Source organism: Tachypleus tridentatus, chromosome 2 (assembly GCF_004210375.1).
Source record: "Tachypleus tridentatus isolate NWPU-2018 chromosome 2, ASM421037v1, whole genome shotgun sequence".
Classification (NCBI taxonomy): Eukaryota; Metazoa; Arthropoda; class Merostomata; order Xiphosura; family Limulidae; genus Tachypleus; species Tachypleus tridentatus.
Window position 1 is genome coordinate 136,983,553 of NC_134826.1, and position 15,086 is coordinate 136,998,638.

General features: G+C 37.3%; 1 protein-coding gene across 19 annotated transcripts in view; it reads right to left on the reverse strand.

Annotated features, from left to right (window-relative positions):
* The window catches only part of LOC143245209 (single-stranded DNA-binding protein 3-like), a 157,914-nt gene that overhangs the window by 61,481 nt on the left and 81,347 nt on the right, over positions 1–15,086 (reverse strand). For all 19 annotated transcript variants that reach the window (XM_076491297.1, XM_076491295.1, XM_076491286.1 and 16 more), the window contains one exon: positions 1,612–1,701. In XM_076491297.1, the coding sequence (XP_076347412.1) occupies positions 1,612–1,701 (90 nt within the window). The remainder of the gene's footprint in view (positions 1–1,611; positions 1,702–15,086) is intronic.

Here is a 15,086-nt window from a genome sequence, read left to right on the forward strand (position 1 = left end):
TGGTGCGTAACGAGGGACACACCGTGAAAAAATGTCAGAATGGTACGTAACGAGGGACAAACCGTGAAATATTGTCAGAATGGTACGTAACGAGGGACAAACCGTGAAATATTGTCAGAATGGTACGCAACGAGGAACAAAACGTGAAATATTGTCAGAATGGTACGTAACGAGGGACAAAACGTGAAATATTGTCAGAATGGTATGCAACGAGGGACAAAACGTGAATTATTGTCAGAATGGTATGCAACGAGGGACAAAACGTGAAATATTGTCAGAATGGTACGTAACGAGGGACAAAACGTGAAATATTGTCAGAATGGTACGTAACGAGGGACAAACCGTGAAATATTGTCAGAATGGTACGCAACGAGGAACAAAACGTGAAATATTGTCGGAATGGTACGTAACGAGGGACAAAACGTGAAATATTGTCAGAATGGTACGTAACGAGGGACAAAACGTGAAATATTGTCGGAATGGTATGCAACGAGGGACAAAACGTGAAATATTGTCAGAATGGTACGTAACGAGGGACAAAACGTGAAATATTGTCAGAATGGTATGCAACGAGGGACAAAACGTGAAATATTGTCAGAATGGTACGTAACGAGGGACAAAACGTGAAATATTGTCAGAATGGTACGTAACGAGGGACAAAACGTGAAATATTGTCGGAATGGTACGTAACGAGGGACAAAACGTGAAATATTGTCAGAATGGTATGCAACGAGGGACAAAACGTGAAATATTGTCAGAATGGTACGTAACGAGGGACAAAACGTGAAATATTGTCAGAATGGTACGTAACGAGGGACAAAACGTGAAATATTGTCAGAATGGTACGTAACGAGGAACAAAACGTGAAATATTGTCAGAATGGTACGTAACGAGGGACAAAACGTGAAATATTGTCAGAATGGTACGTAACGAGGGACAAAACGTGAAATATTGTCGGAATGGTACGCAACGAGGAACAAAACGTGAAATATTGTCAGAATGGTACGTAACGAGGGACAAACCGTAAAATATTGTCAGAATGGTACGTAACGAGGGACAAACCGTAAAATATTGTCAGAATGGTACGTAACGAGGGACAAACCGTAAAATATTGTCAGAATGGTACGTAACGAGAGACAAACAGTGAAATATTGTCAGAATGGTACGTAACGAAGGACAAACAGTGAAATATTGTCAGAATGGTACGTAACGAGACACAAACCATCATAAGAAATCTTTCCGAATGTATCATCAAAGTATTCACCTTTATACAAACAGACTGTGACGTAGCAGCAGATGTGTATGTTCAACATGAAACAGTGTTAGGTTTCTGCTAATATATTTATTGTACAATCAACCATTACCGTTATCAATACTTACCCTTTCATAGAACAACAAACGCTAAGCCTACTTTACTAACTTACAACTTAGGTTTTGCTGCTTTTATTGTAACGTCCACAATTTTCTTAAAGTCTCCTTCCATTCAGCATTGATATAACATTTGTATTACATATAAGTAATATTATCTACTTATATTGGTACATCCTTACACACCATGATATACACTGTAAACAAAACATTTCTAACTTTCATTTAATTTTTAATACTTACGGGGAAAAACCCTGCTGGTCCCATGGGGACACCTGGCGGCATGCCTTCGTTAGGCTGAATTTGACTTAAAGGACTCTGTACCGGCGGGTTCTGAAAAAAATTATAAATCAAAATCACGCTTAAATGTTTAAATAATACAACTCCTTCTGAGTTATCAGTGAAGGATGAATTTTTCATATATTAAAAATGTTCTTATGCACACCGACAAAGTTAACATTTCTGATATAAATGGCACGTGATTGAAGGTTTTGGTTTGTTTTTTTTACTATACAGGATGATAAAATTCATTGAACTACGCTTATCTGCTTGTGTGTGCGACCAGTTTTGTACACAGATTGTACGTAGCACGGCACTGATGTTAGATAATGGGTTGACTAATCACTAGATGACGCCACTATACAATAATAATAATTATGATAAGGATAAATCGTTTTTCTATTCTCATTTTTTTCTCTGACTGTACAAAACAGAAAGAAAGAAAACACGCAACTTTGAAAAGCGCTCCGGTTATAGGGTTTTGTATTTCTGTGTTAAACTGATGTTTTTCTTAGCTAACGTGTTTTCCTGGGACTGGATATTAATTCGTGGGAGACAGTAGTGTTGAAAATGTCGACACACCTTGACAATACTCAAGTAAACAACAGCATCATGAGTAAAATGATAACAGAATTGAATAGTGGTACAATACAGTCGTAGTGTGATGCACTAGTGAGAGGAGAAACAGGGTGACTGTTTAACATGATGGGTTGCTATAAATATTTATCTGTTTGTTTCCTGTTTCGTTTGTCTTACGTTATCTAAAAAGACACGCACATACACACACAGGATTCTCTCGTTATATGTGATTTTATTTTGAGAACGTTCGATATTTGTATTCAGCGCAAATGGTTTTCTGACGTTTGCTTTGAAGACTAAGCGATCGCAACACTCGGTTTCATATAACACCATTTCTATATTATAATTACAAAATGGCCGCTTGAAGATACTACAGTAATTAGGAGTTACCATGGTAACGAAGCAGACAATATGCAACAAGAATGTCTTGGTTGGGAAAACGATAAAATTGACAAAAATTACGCTAATATACAATTAAGATAAACAGTACTCCATTTGTAAACGGTCCGGCATGGCCAGGTGGGTTAAGGCGTTCGACTCGTACTCCGAGGGTCGCGGGTTCGAATCCCCGTCGCACCAAACATGATCGCCCTTTCAGCCGCGGGGGCGTCATAATATGATGGTCAATCCCACTATTCGTTGGTGAAAGAGTAGCCCAAGAGTTGGCGGTGGGTGGTGATGACTAGCTGCCTTTCCTCTAGTCTTACACCGCTAAATTAGGGACGGCTAGCACAGATAGCCATCGTGTAGTTTCGCGCGAAATTCAAAAACAAACAATTTGTAAACATGAAATAACATTTCACGCGATTTTGTACTGTTCCCATGCATTTTGGTTGTTATTTTTAGCAGTAGAACTTGTCCTAAAAAGTATCATTTAATAATTAATTTTATTATTTAATCTTTCGATAGTTATCTTTTACAAGACTACAGTTGTTTTTAAACTCGTCTTTAAAACTATTTAAATGTGTAATTAGTTTACATGCAAAAGTGTACATTCTAAAATTGCAGGGGCTTTGGTTTGAATTTCACGGAAAGCTACACGAGGGCTATCTGCGTTGTCCGTCCCTCATTTAGCAGAGTAAGACTAGAGGGAAGGCAGCTAGTCATCACCACCCACCGCCAACTCTTTTACCAATGAATAGTGGGATTAACCGTCACGTTATAACGCCTCCACGGCTGAAAGGGCGAGCATGTTTGATGTGACAGTGATTCGAACCCGCGACCCTTGGATTACGAGTCGAGCGCCGTAACTACCTGGCCATGCCGGGCCTTAATGTGAATTAGGTTGCTTTTTGGATTACTAAGGTGGCATGCCAATTTTGGTTTGTTTCGGTCAATTCGTTTAAGAGCAGACGCGTCTGAGGATGTAGGAAAGTTTCCCTTGGTATCGGATAGGCATCGCACCTGCACGACTTAATTAATATGTATATGAACGTCTGAAGAACGTCTGCACCTTAGTTTTTATACTCGGATCTGGATGATACTTTTAAGAAGTTCACAGTTCTATTTATAGCACGCGATTTAACCCTCAAAATGTAACCTTTCTTTATTTTTTTGGTAAGCACTCGATTCAATACACTGATTCGTCATTCACCCCTGAATACTAAAAATAGAATTTAATTTTAAAAAAGGAATGTCGCAATTGGTAAGTTGTGGTTTTCGGTTTTTCAAATATCGAGGGAGGGAGCACATCAGAAAGAAGGGCTCCGGTTTAAAATGACAAAAAGCACTGGTACAGAAACGTAAGGAAAGAGAACAAGAGAGAACAGAAAAACTGAGGAGTTATACCTACAAAGTGGTGTCACGTCTGCGCACACTCTAAATACACGAGGAGGAGAAATCGCTCCTTTAGTTTTGTTTATCCATTACGAGAAGTAGTTCGCTCATGCATTATTGATTTTCGGAGTTTTTTTTTTTTTTATTCTTTCAATGAACAGTAAACGATTAAAGGTCAGACAACAGTCACGTGAGAAGAAGATAACCACAATAGCATGTTTAGTTGCAGCAGCTTTATAAGAATCACTAAACTTGTTGTCACACTTAACCGCTTTCTGGTTGAATCATAGAACAGCGTATCCCAAACATTCTTGGTTCACGGCGTTTTAACGTCTCAGCAATTTTTACACGGTTCCACTAGGCCAGTGGTTCCCAACATTTGTTTTGGCCACCTTCACCTTTATTCTCAAATAAATAATTACTGTAAGGGATGCGAGAACATATTAAAATTTTGTTAGGGGTGCGGAGCATAAAAAAGGTTGGGAACCACTGGCCTAGGCAAAAAGAAAAACCTAACAGTTCTGTTTACTAAGTAGTTAGGTCCAAACAACTTAAAACTTAATAAGTATTTATGTCCTAACAACTTAGTAACCGTTTGAAAGAATAACACATGTAAATTTAAAGTAAAGACAATAACTTCATTTCATTTTTAAATAATGGGGTGTTGGACACTGACACTCTTATTTCTTGTTCCACATTGACTTTCGCGCGGTACTTGCTTTTTATAACAGCAGCCGCCGAAAACCCAGCTTCGCAGAGATATGACGTCACAAATGGAATTAGGATTCGCTAAGCTTTAGCACTTAGCGGTGGATATTCATCTTTCACTGATATCCAAAACTTAGTTCGTTCCAGGTTGCCATATTTTGTGTTTAAAGTATTGTCACAAGACAGCTCAGTAAGATTTTATTTTTCTGCAGAGGTAAATTCAGATGCATCCTTGGCCTTGAATGAGTTTTGGATTCATTCACACTTATTCATATCTTCTGGAAAGTCATTTTTCAAACCAGTCACCGAGCTGTATTAGGTGCTCCTCAAAAAGAAATTTTAGTTCATTGGATGTAACAAACTGTTGCAACAGGGGAAAATGGTCTTTGCTACCATGTTCATTAATTTTCCTTTTCCATAGTAGTAACTTCTTTCTGAAGGCTGAAACCTGCTCTGCGAGTTTCATAATGTACGTGTTGCTTCCCTGCAGAGAGAGATTTAGAGCATTCAGTTTTTCGAAGAGATCGCACAGGTGAGCTAATTTTGACCAAAAATCAGTATCCAAGAGGTTTTTAGCACATTCGTTTTTTCTTCTTCTTCGAGTCAAGAGTAGAGTTCCTGTCGTAATTCGAACACATGGAACAGTACATTCCCACGGGAAAGCCATCGCGAGCTATAGTATAACAAAATGCGTGCTCAGATCCCATATCCTCACACAGTTTTTAAAAAACCTTGCCTTCTGTTATAAAGTTCACCACTTTCAACACACTTTCCAGAACTAGGTTCAGTGGAGGACTCAGGTGCTTTGACGCAAGGACTTCCCTGTGGATTATGCAGTGGGTCCACAGTACATCAACAGTTTTGCTTCGTACGAGTGCTTGCAATGCTCCACAACAGCCGGACACAAAGCGACCACCATCGGTACAGATACCAACACATTTAGTCTAGACTAAGTTGTTTTCACACATAAAAGTGTCAAGGATCTCAAACAAGTCCTGAGCCTTTGTACTTGCAATGACACTTTTACAAAAGAGAAGGTCTTCCACAACTTTGTCACCATCCACGAATCGTGTATAGCAAATCAAATGAGCATCCTTGTTACTATCCGTCTAGCTGTAACCCGAATGCCTTCCCTTTCATTTTCTCAATTAGCTGATGGTCGAGGTCTTTGGCCATGTGTTGGATTCTACGACTGATACTAATGTTGGACATAGGCACCTTTGAAAGCAGTCTTCCCGCAGATTCACCAACCATAATATTCACCATATTCACTGCAGCCGGTAAAATCAGTTCTTCCGCAATGGTGTGAGGCTTTTTACATTTCGCGACTCTATGCGCCACCTTGTAGGATGCTAACAAATCATTGCTTGGTACTGATGTTTGTTTCAAAAATGTAACTTTTGTACTTTCAATTATTTCAACTTTTTGGTAAAATAATCACAAGATTTACGGTCCATGTTACGATGACTGGTCTCTAAGTGACGTTTCAGTTTACTTGGAAGCATGTACTTTGAAGCCAACAATTTTAGACATAATACACACTATGGACATTCTTCATAATTGACATCCACTGAAGTAAAACCAAAATCTAGATAGCTATGGTCATAGTTTCGATGTTTCCGTTTCTTCACAACTTTACCACTGGTTTGTGGTTCGTCATCCATTTCTTCACTCCTACACTTCTTATTAATCAAAAATCTTTACAAATTTTTGCACAAAGACTAAAAATCAACAAAATAATTCATTGAACTTCACTAGACCGCGCAGACACTTCATCACAACACCCTTCAGCTATTTTGATTACAGATGGACCCTAAGAATCGACAGGTATTTATATACAAAATCAAATAAACGAGAAAGTTCGAAGAGTCACTGGCGTAGTAAAAGTACAAGTAAAGAAAAACATACCTGAAACATTCGAGAACGCCCTCGAAATGAATGTAGTGCGATTTAATGTTAAAACTGTGAACTACCTCGAGATAGTACTTCGTGTGACGTCCGACAGATGTCAATATCGCTGCGTTTTCCTCGAAAATTTGAAATATCCCGTGATGCCCTGGGGCACCGAGGCGAACAGTTTGAGAACCATTGTCATAGGCCATAAATTTCTTTAAGACTGGTTCCCGTGTCATAAAAACAAACACACAGGTTTATAACGACAATTCCCTTAAAACAAAAGCAAAACGTACGACCTGCTCTCTAGAGACCTCAAGAACTGGTTGCCGTTAAGTGCAAAGCAACATAATGGGCTAGCTATCTGTGCTCTGTACACCACTGGTATCAAAATCCAATTTTAAGCATTGTAAGTCTAATCACTTACCGTTGAGCTATTTAATGGACGGGAGAGTTAAAAGAGATAAAATATCCTTATGAAATAACATAAAAAATAAAGACAATATTCCACACTGATGAGCTGTTATGTTACATGCCGTTCTACGAACGATACATCATATTGCTTATATGTTTGTTTAGTGTATGAGGACATTAATAACGGCAATAATTAACCATAAACAAATATTTGTATCTTTATATTACTGGTATATGAAGGGATAGCTTTTCATAGGCCTGTAAAAATAAGGCGTGACAATACAAAAATTATGCCTTCACGTTCAAAGGACCCAAATTTGAATAAATATAATAAAAACATTTAAATGCATGTGACAAGTCTGCGCTTCGGCTCTTGAAACGTCTAACGCTTTGATATCGTGTACGAAGCGTTATTTAGTTCAAAATTCAGACACACCAGATGGCAGCACAACCTATTACTCCCAAATTAGTAATAGTTTGTTTTTGAATTTCGCGCAAAGCTATACGAGGGCTATCTGCGGTAGCCGTCCCTAAATTAGCAGCGTAAGACTAGAGGGAAGGCAGCTAGTTATCACCACCCACCGCCAACCCTTGGGCTACTCTTTTACCAACGAATAGTGGGATTGACCGTCACTTTATAACGTCTCAACAGCTGAACGGGCGAGCATGTTTGATGCAACGAGGATTTGAACCCGCGACCCTCAGATTACGAGTCGAGTACCTTTACCATCTGGCCATGTCGAGCCTCTCTTACAAGTGACAAGTCATGGTGATTTATTTCAGACCAATATGCACGAGCTATTTGGCTTTCGTCTCAAACTACGCCAGCTGTTGCAGTGAGAAATTCTTCACGTTTCGCCTCTCTATAAGTTGGTGCATGTACATCACTCGCAGGCGATTGTAGTTCAATACGGAAAATTGTAACTTGCAGCAAACCATATAATTGGAATGACGCAAGACAGTCATATGGAAAACTTTTACAGAATATGTGTTGAAATGTGTTTGAAATATTTCATTATTTTCTGATTTGCCCGACAATAAAAAAAAAAAAAATCTTAACCATGTATATGTTAACTCATAACACAGAACATTAGTTGCTGGTGTTTCGTAAGTTGTATATATGGTATACAAGTGGTGAAGTCACGTTCGTGTAATATTAATTCAAAGTAACGTTTTCACTGAAGTGGTTGTTGCTGCTTCATGGAATCACTGTAATTCCAGATTTGAATCAGTTTTTATGGAGAAAACATCTGCTGAGTTGGAGAGATGGCTAGAAGTTTGTTGAATTCAGAATTTTACTACAAGCTACATGGATTATCTAGAAGGAGAACAACTGATCGGCAGCACTCACCGCTAACCTTGGGTATGTCTCTCAGACCGAATAATAGGACTTGACCGTCACTGTTGTAGTTACGACCCCAAAGTACTGACTTTCAGCAGCAACAGGGCGTTAAACCAAGAATCCTCGGTTTCTTGGTCGGGGAGCGCTAAGCTTCAGGTTATATCCGGGTCCAAAGACGTTTAAGAGCCTTCATAGGTGTCAAGTCTGTGTATTGTCATGTTAATGGTGCCTGGAGATATGCTTAGCTTCATCTTAATGAGGTCGTTTTGGCAAACACTAGCTTTTATGCATAATGTTATAAAATCTCTTGTTTCTTTCAACGAAGGGTGTGCAATATAATTTTCCTAACTATAAGTATATATAATGGATGTATAATGGTATTGCGTAGTCAACCAGTTCGTCATGAATCAAATGCGGGCACTGATTATGCATCCAAGCTACAATAATAATGTGTTTGTGTGTATTTTCTTATAACAAAGCCACATCGGGCTATCTGCTGAGCCCACCGAGAGTAATCGAACCTCTGATTTTAGCGTTGTGAATCCGTAGACTTACCGCTGTACTAGCGGGTGACTACAATAATACGTCACTCTATTAGATTCACAAATAATTCATATAAAGTTTAGCTCTGGGGTGAATCCAGAGAAGATCTGAGAGAACTGGTGGGCTTTGTTAGACCTGATAACGAAGATGAAATTATTTCAAGAGGTTTCAACACTCTCACCTATGTCCCCTCACCAACAAAACCCCTGTAACACTCTCACCTATGTCCCCTCACCAACAAAACCCCTGTATCCGTCCTTGTCGCTACACTGCCATATCAAGGACTAAGTTCATATTTGAGGAAGAGTTTCCTGTGAGTCAGCGGCAAGTCCTAAACGCTAAAATCCGAGGCTCGATTCTCCGCGGTGTGGTTTTATGCTAAAACAAACGAACAGTTTTAAGAAAAATGAACGTGAACAACTTAATCAAGTGCGAAAACATCATGTCGAAACGCAACAAAGAACAAACATTCAGATCATAATAAGGAAGGAATGTTTGTTTGTTTAGAATTATGCACAAAGTTACACAATGGGCTATCTGCGGGTATCGAAGCCCGGTTTTCAGCGGTATAACTCAACACTGCATAGCAGAATCAACAATATAATAATGAGCGTTATTTCTGTGATAAGTAAACAGACTGTGATTAGAAAGTACATTGTTAACCATAACAAACTATCACAATGTAACGTTCTTTCGTTGAGAGGGCTCAGTGCACGCAAAAAGTTACTTCATTTGTTCCCTAACGTTCCTACAAGTTTCCTTCATGTTTTACACTATTGTAACTTGTGTGAATAATGAAATACCGCACTAACCTCCCTACGAGTGACGTTAAAAAACAAAACAACTCGTACAATTTCATGGCTTATCGATCAGATATTTCACAGAATAACGGAAACACTCGTTCATTATTCACCATGAGCTTATAAAAACGCAATACTGAATATAACCTATTCACAGCTTTATTGTTTTGTCGTCTGTTAAAACTTACCGAACTTGCTAAATTTTCTGAAATGAAGTTCAGAAGTTTCTAGGCCTATTTCGCAGATCTTAACGTCAAGCGCCCTCTAGTTAACATTAGAATTAAAGCGTTTAATTTGTAACTTTTAACAAATATTTAATAAAGTTAGGAGATGAAACTACCAGACACTGCTTATCGTTAGAAGCGGTAAATTTAAGATAAGTACTTTGATACTACGTCACTAAACTGGTACCACGCGGGATGCGACTAAACCGGTATCGCGTATCAAGCAGACGTTGACAAAAGCCAGACAAAGCTACTCAGAGAATCTTACTAAATATCTAAAATTTCGCAGATGTATTTTTACCTGTATTCGGGAAAAACAGTGGACAAAGAAATAGACGTCTGTGCACAACATCACGACGAAAATGTACGTTAGTATTAAAACGACTGACGTCACAGTATAAGTTTTGATCAAACACTTTGATCAATATACCTTTTTCTTCTTTTTATATTAAATATACCAAATTCAACGCCAACTTCACTCAGCCTTCATAGTTTCTTCTTCCGCCAGAGATCACGAAAAAAGTTAGGATGGCGTGGTTACTATTAATGTTACCATAGCAACGAATCAGGTGCAGAGAAATTGCGAGCAGCTCACTAAGCCAGGCTGTGGTTTTGTCAGCCTTGTCCCTTGCCTCACGTGCTCTTTAACAGCCACAATACTGTGTTATAAAGGATTATTTAGAGAGAGAGAGAGAGAGAAGAAAACGAGCTTCGTAGATATAATTAAAGTAGAGAGAACGTTTATTCTTCGAGTTTCAAACTTTTCGAATAAATGCTTTTATTGATAGAGATATGAAACACGTAATATAACTAAATCTCAAGCAGTAATACACTCGTGTTTTGCAAACTTTAAAAAGCAGTTCGTCTCCAGTAGAACAGACGTAGTGCACAATTTATGAAGATTTGAATGTTTCGTAGAAGACACGAGGTCCCGTAGAAGAACTTGTGTTTTGTACTTGTGTCTGAGCTGCTAAGTTTATCTCTTACCATATGTCACTTTGAACTACTGACTAGAGAAGGGGTAACCAGTCACCATCACCCAATCATTCGCGCTGAAGGGTTGACTGCCACTCTTATAATGCTTTAGAAGCACGTACAACTTATATTTCAACGAATGACTGCTACTTTATCCAAAAACAGAACAACTAAAAAAGTCGTCCATATTTCAATGTATGACTACTATTTCATTAAAAAAATAGAACAATTAAAAAAGTTGTCCATATTTCAACGCATGACTACTCTTTCATTCAAAAATAGAACAATTAAAAAAGTTGTCCATATTTCAACGCATGACTACTCTTTCATTCAAAAAATAGAACAATTAAAAAGTCGTCCATATTTCAATGTATGACTACTATTTCATTCAAAAATAGAACAATTAAAAAAGTCGTCCATATTTCAATGTATGACTACTACTTCATTAAAAAAACAGAACAACTAAAAAAGTCGTCCATATTTCAATGTATGACTACTATTTCATTCAAAAATAGAACAATTAAAAAAGTCGTCCATATTTCAATGTATGACTACTACTTCATTAAAAAAATAGAACAATTAAAAAAGTCGTCCATATTTCAACGCATGACTACTCTTTCATTCAAAAATAGAACAATTAAAAAGTCGTCCATATTTCAATGTATGACTACTATTTCATTCAAAAAATAGAACAATTAAAAAGTCGTCCATATTTCAATGTATAACTACTATTTCATTCAAAAATAGAACAATTAAAAAAGTCGTCCATATTTCAATGTATAACTACTATTTCATTCAAAAATAGAACAATTAAAAAAGTCGTCCATATTTCAACGCATGACTACTATTTCATTCAAAAATAGAACAATTAAAAAAGTCGTCCATATTTCAATGTATGACTACTACTTCATTAAAAAAAATAGAACAATTAAAAAAGTCGTCCATATTTCAACGCATGACTACTCTTTCATTCAAAAATAGAACAATTAAAAAGTCGTCCATATTTCAATGTATGACTACTATTTCATTCAAAAATAGAACTAAAAAAATCGTCCATATTTCAACGCATGACTACTATTTCATTCAAAAATAGAACAATTAAAAAGTCGTCCATATTTCAATGTATGACTACTATTTCATTCAAAAATAGAACTAAAAAAATCGTCCATATTTCAACGCATGACTACTATTTCATTCAAAAACAGAACAACTAAAAAAGGTCACCCATATTTCAATGTATGGCTACTAATTTATCCAAAAACAGAACAACTGAAAGTCATCCATATTTCAACGCACGACAACGTATGTTGTCACTACTATTTAATCTAAACACTAAGTACAAGTCATCCAGAAAAATAAAGTCTAGTATCTTAGCTAAACACTCTCATTATAAGAAAGAGCCAGAGACTATTGTATTTTTATTATTTACAGAGATGCCAACTATTTTAAATGACTGAGCGTAATGATTGTAGACAGAGCCCTTTATCATTTGCGGCTACTAGGCCTGACCAATGTCTCTAAGCTGTTTATTATTATATTATTATTATTTATTACTGCTATAGATTGTTCATTTATGACTGTGTTTTGTGTATTCAATAAATAAATTTTAAAAAATTCTTTTGAAATTATGTCTTTTATTTAGTTCTGAGTAACAAACATACTGGTAAAACAACATTGAACATGCACAAACAGTAAGCAGAAAAAGCCTTTGTGTAAGGACTAGTTTATATCATGTTTATGATGCTTATTGTTATAGTTTTGCAGCTGTTGCAGCCTTTGCTTTCATGAGAATGTCTCTGGATGGTTAGGAGTTATAACAACATTGTCCATTTGACTGCATACACATCTTGTGTGTTATAATACTGCTCAAAACTGAGGTGCTCAAGTTTGGTCTGAACTTGCTTTTGTTTTTAGTCACTAAACTAAATATCCTTTCACTGTCAGCATGAGAATGGAAGATTGTAAGAATTCCAAGAATAACCCTACACAGAATGTCATATGTCTGGTTACCATTTCCATCCTCAACTGAAGACAGCTGAACACAAAACTTGTCAACATTCAACTGAAGGACAGTTTCTGAGAAAGTATTAATTTGATAGTTCAAATATTGCCCTTCCAACTTGTCAATAGTGTCGTGCTCATGTGTATTGACAAGGACAGGATACCTGTCTGTGAAGAAGTGTAGAGAAGAGAAATCTTTACTGACTTTCAGTTTTGGATCAGCAACTTCTGCGTGAATCAGAAGTTCATCAATTAGAGGGAAATGTTTCATCATGTAATTTGTAGCTGCAATATAGCATTTCTTGATATTGGTGTAGAAGCTGATCAGGTCAGGTCCTTTTCATATTTAACAATGTATTCCTTGGCAGCATTTCCAATAGTAACTGCTTCATCAAATTGGTGTAAGGATTCATAGTTGTTGTCAAGTTCAGTGATGTTGCCTTCACTGGCTTGATGTATCTGACAAGTATATTTTTAACTTGTGTAATCAGAGTTCTATGCATAATGTGTATGCAAGGTTCTTCTCTTTGCAATATCAAATTGGCTTGCTCAAATAGAGGAATTGCAGACTGAAGAAAAAGACAAAATAACACGTTCATTTTGTTGTCCAAAAAAACTGTTAACTTATCTAACTTGCTCTGCACATAACTTTTCTTGGTTACTTCCTTGCTAGCTTTCGTTTTCTTCTCTTTTTTCATTGATTGTCCCTTCTTTAGTTCAAGACATATATTGAGTTATATCAAATGTGTCTTTGTCTGCTTTTGGAGACTGTTGTCTTGTGTCCCTGTGTGGCTGAGAGGGTGTCTTGACTGTGTCCTTGTGTGGCTGAGAGGATATCCTGACTGTTAGTCTTGCTGCCTGACTGAGCTGCACATTTACATCCTTTTGAATCTAGTTTTTCCTTTTCACAGTGAAAATACTTCTTTAATGGCTTCCACATGTCCAATATTCTGTTGAGGCACACCCCAAGTGATAGTCATCTTGTGTTAACAAGTTGTAGAACTTTTCTTGTTTCTTTGTCATACAATCCTTGAAAATCTTTGAAATGTTGTTTTCTGCTAGCACTTTTGTCCAGAAAATAGTAGATATCTATCAATATATCAGAAACTGAGCAGGGCAGTTCTCTGGAAGCTTTCTGGACAGCAATATTCATGAGGTGACAGGCACAGCCCATGAAGTAAATGCTAGTCTGTCGTCTTGAGATGTGTCCCATCACACCTTTACCTATATCAGACATAACTGAGGCATTGTCTGAAGAAAAACTAAGACAGTTTTCCCATGGAATTTTCCTCTTTGTCAGTTCGTGGTCCAAAAGCTTGAAAATATTCTCTCCCGTTGAAGCTTCTTTCCATTCCACCATTGTCAAAAGAGAACAAACAATTTTTCCAAGCAAAGGGTTAAGATATTGTACAACCACTGGATACAGTTTTGAGTCATCCATGTCTGTGGATCCATCTGTGGCTAAACTGTAAACACTGTTAGTAAGTATGCTTACAATCATTTTGTCATCTTCACAACCCAACATTTGTACAATGGCTGTAGTTTTGGTTCTAGCACAGCCATATTTTTCGCTATATCAGAGTCTGGGAACATTTTTCTGAATAGATGTCCTGCATGATCGGCTACAGCTAGGGGTAAATTATGAGCAATGACGAATTGCGTGAACATCACTTCTGCATTTATGGTTTCATATTCTGAATTATTACTCATAAATGTCGTTATCTGCATCGTTTTTGTCTTCGCCTCAGCCTTTTGTTGGTGAGATACCGATTTTGTATGTTTGGAACAGTCGTTTATCCCGCCATGAGCCACAGAAAAATCGATGTGACAAACTGTACAAGACGCATGACTGTCACTGACTTTTGATACAATGATCGGATACTTTGCACTATACTCTTTCCTATATTTTTGATTCACAGTTTTAGTCCTTTTAGATTTGCCAGAAACAAGACAATCTGGTGAACGAGGCCTTTTTTTTCCAACTTGTGAACGATCGCATTGGTGTTTCTATACCGCTTAGAAAACGTGATATACCCATCTACGCGAGCGCTGATTGGCTGACAAGCACTGATGACATAACTATGGATTCCCCCTCGTACCCAGTATGGAGAAGCACCGCACTCAAATTATTGGTAGACGTCGGAGATACAGATATTTTTTATCATTTCAAGCACAAACATGATT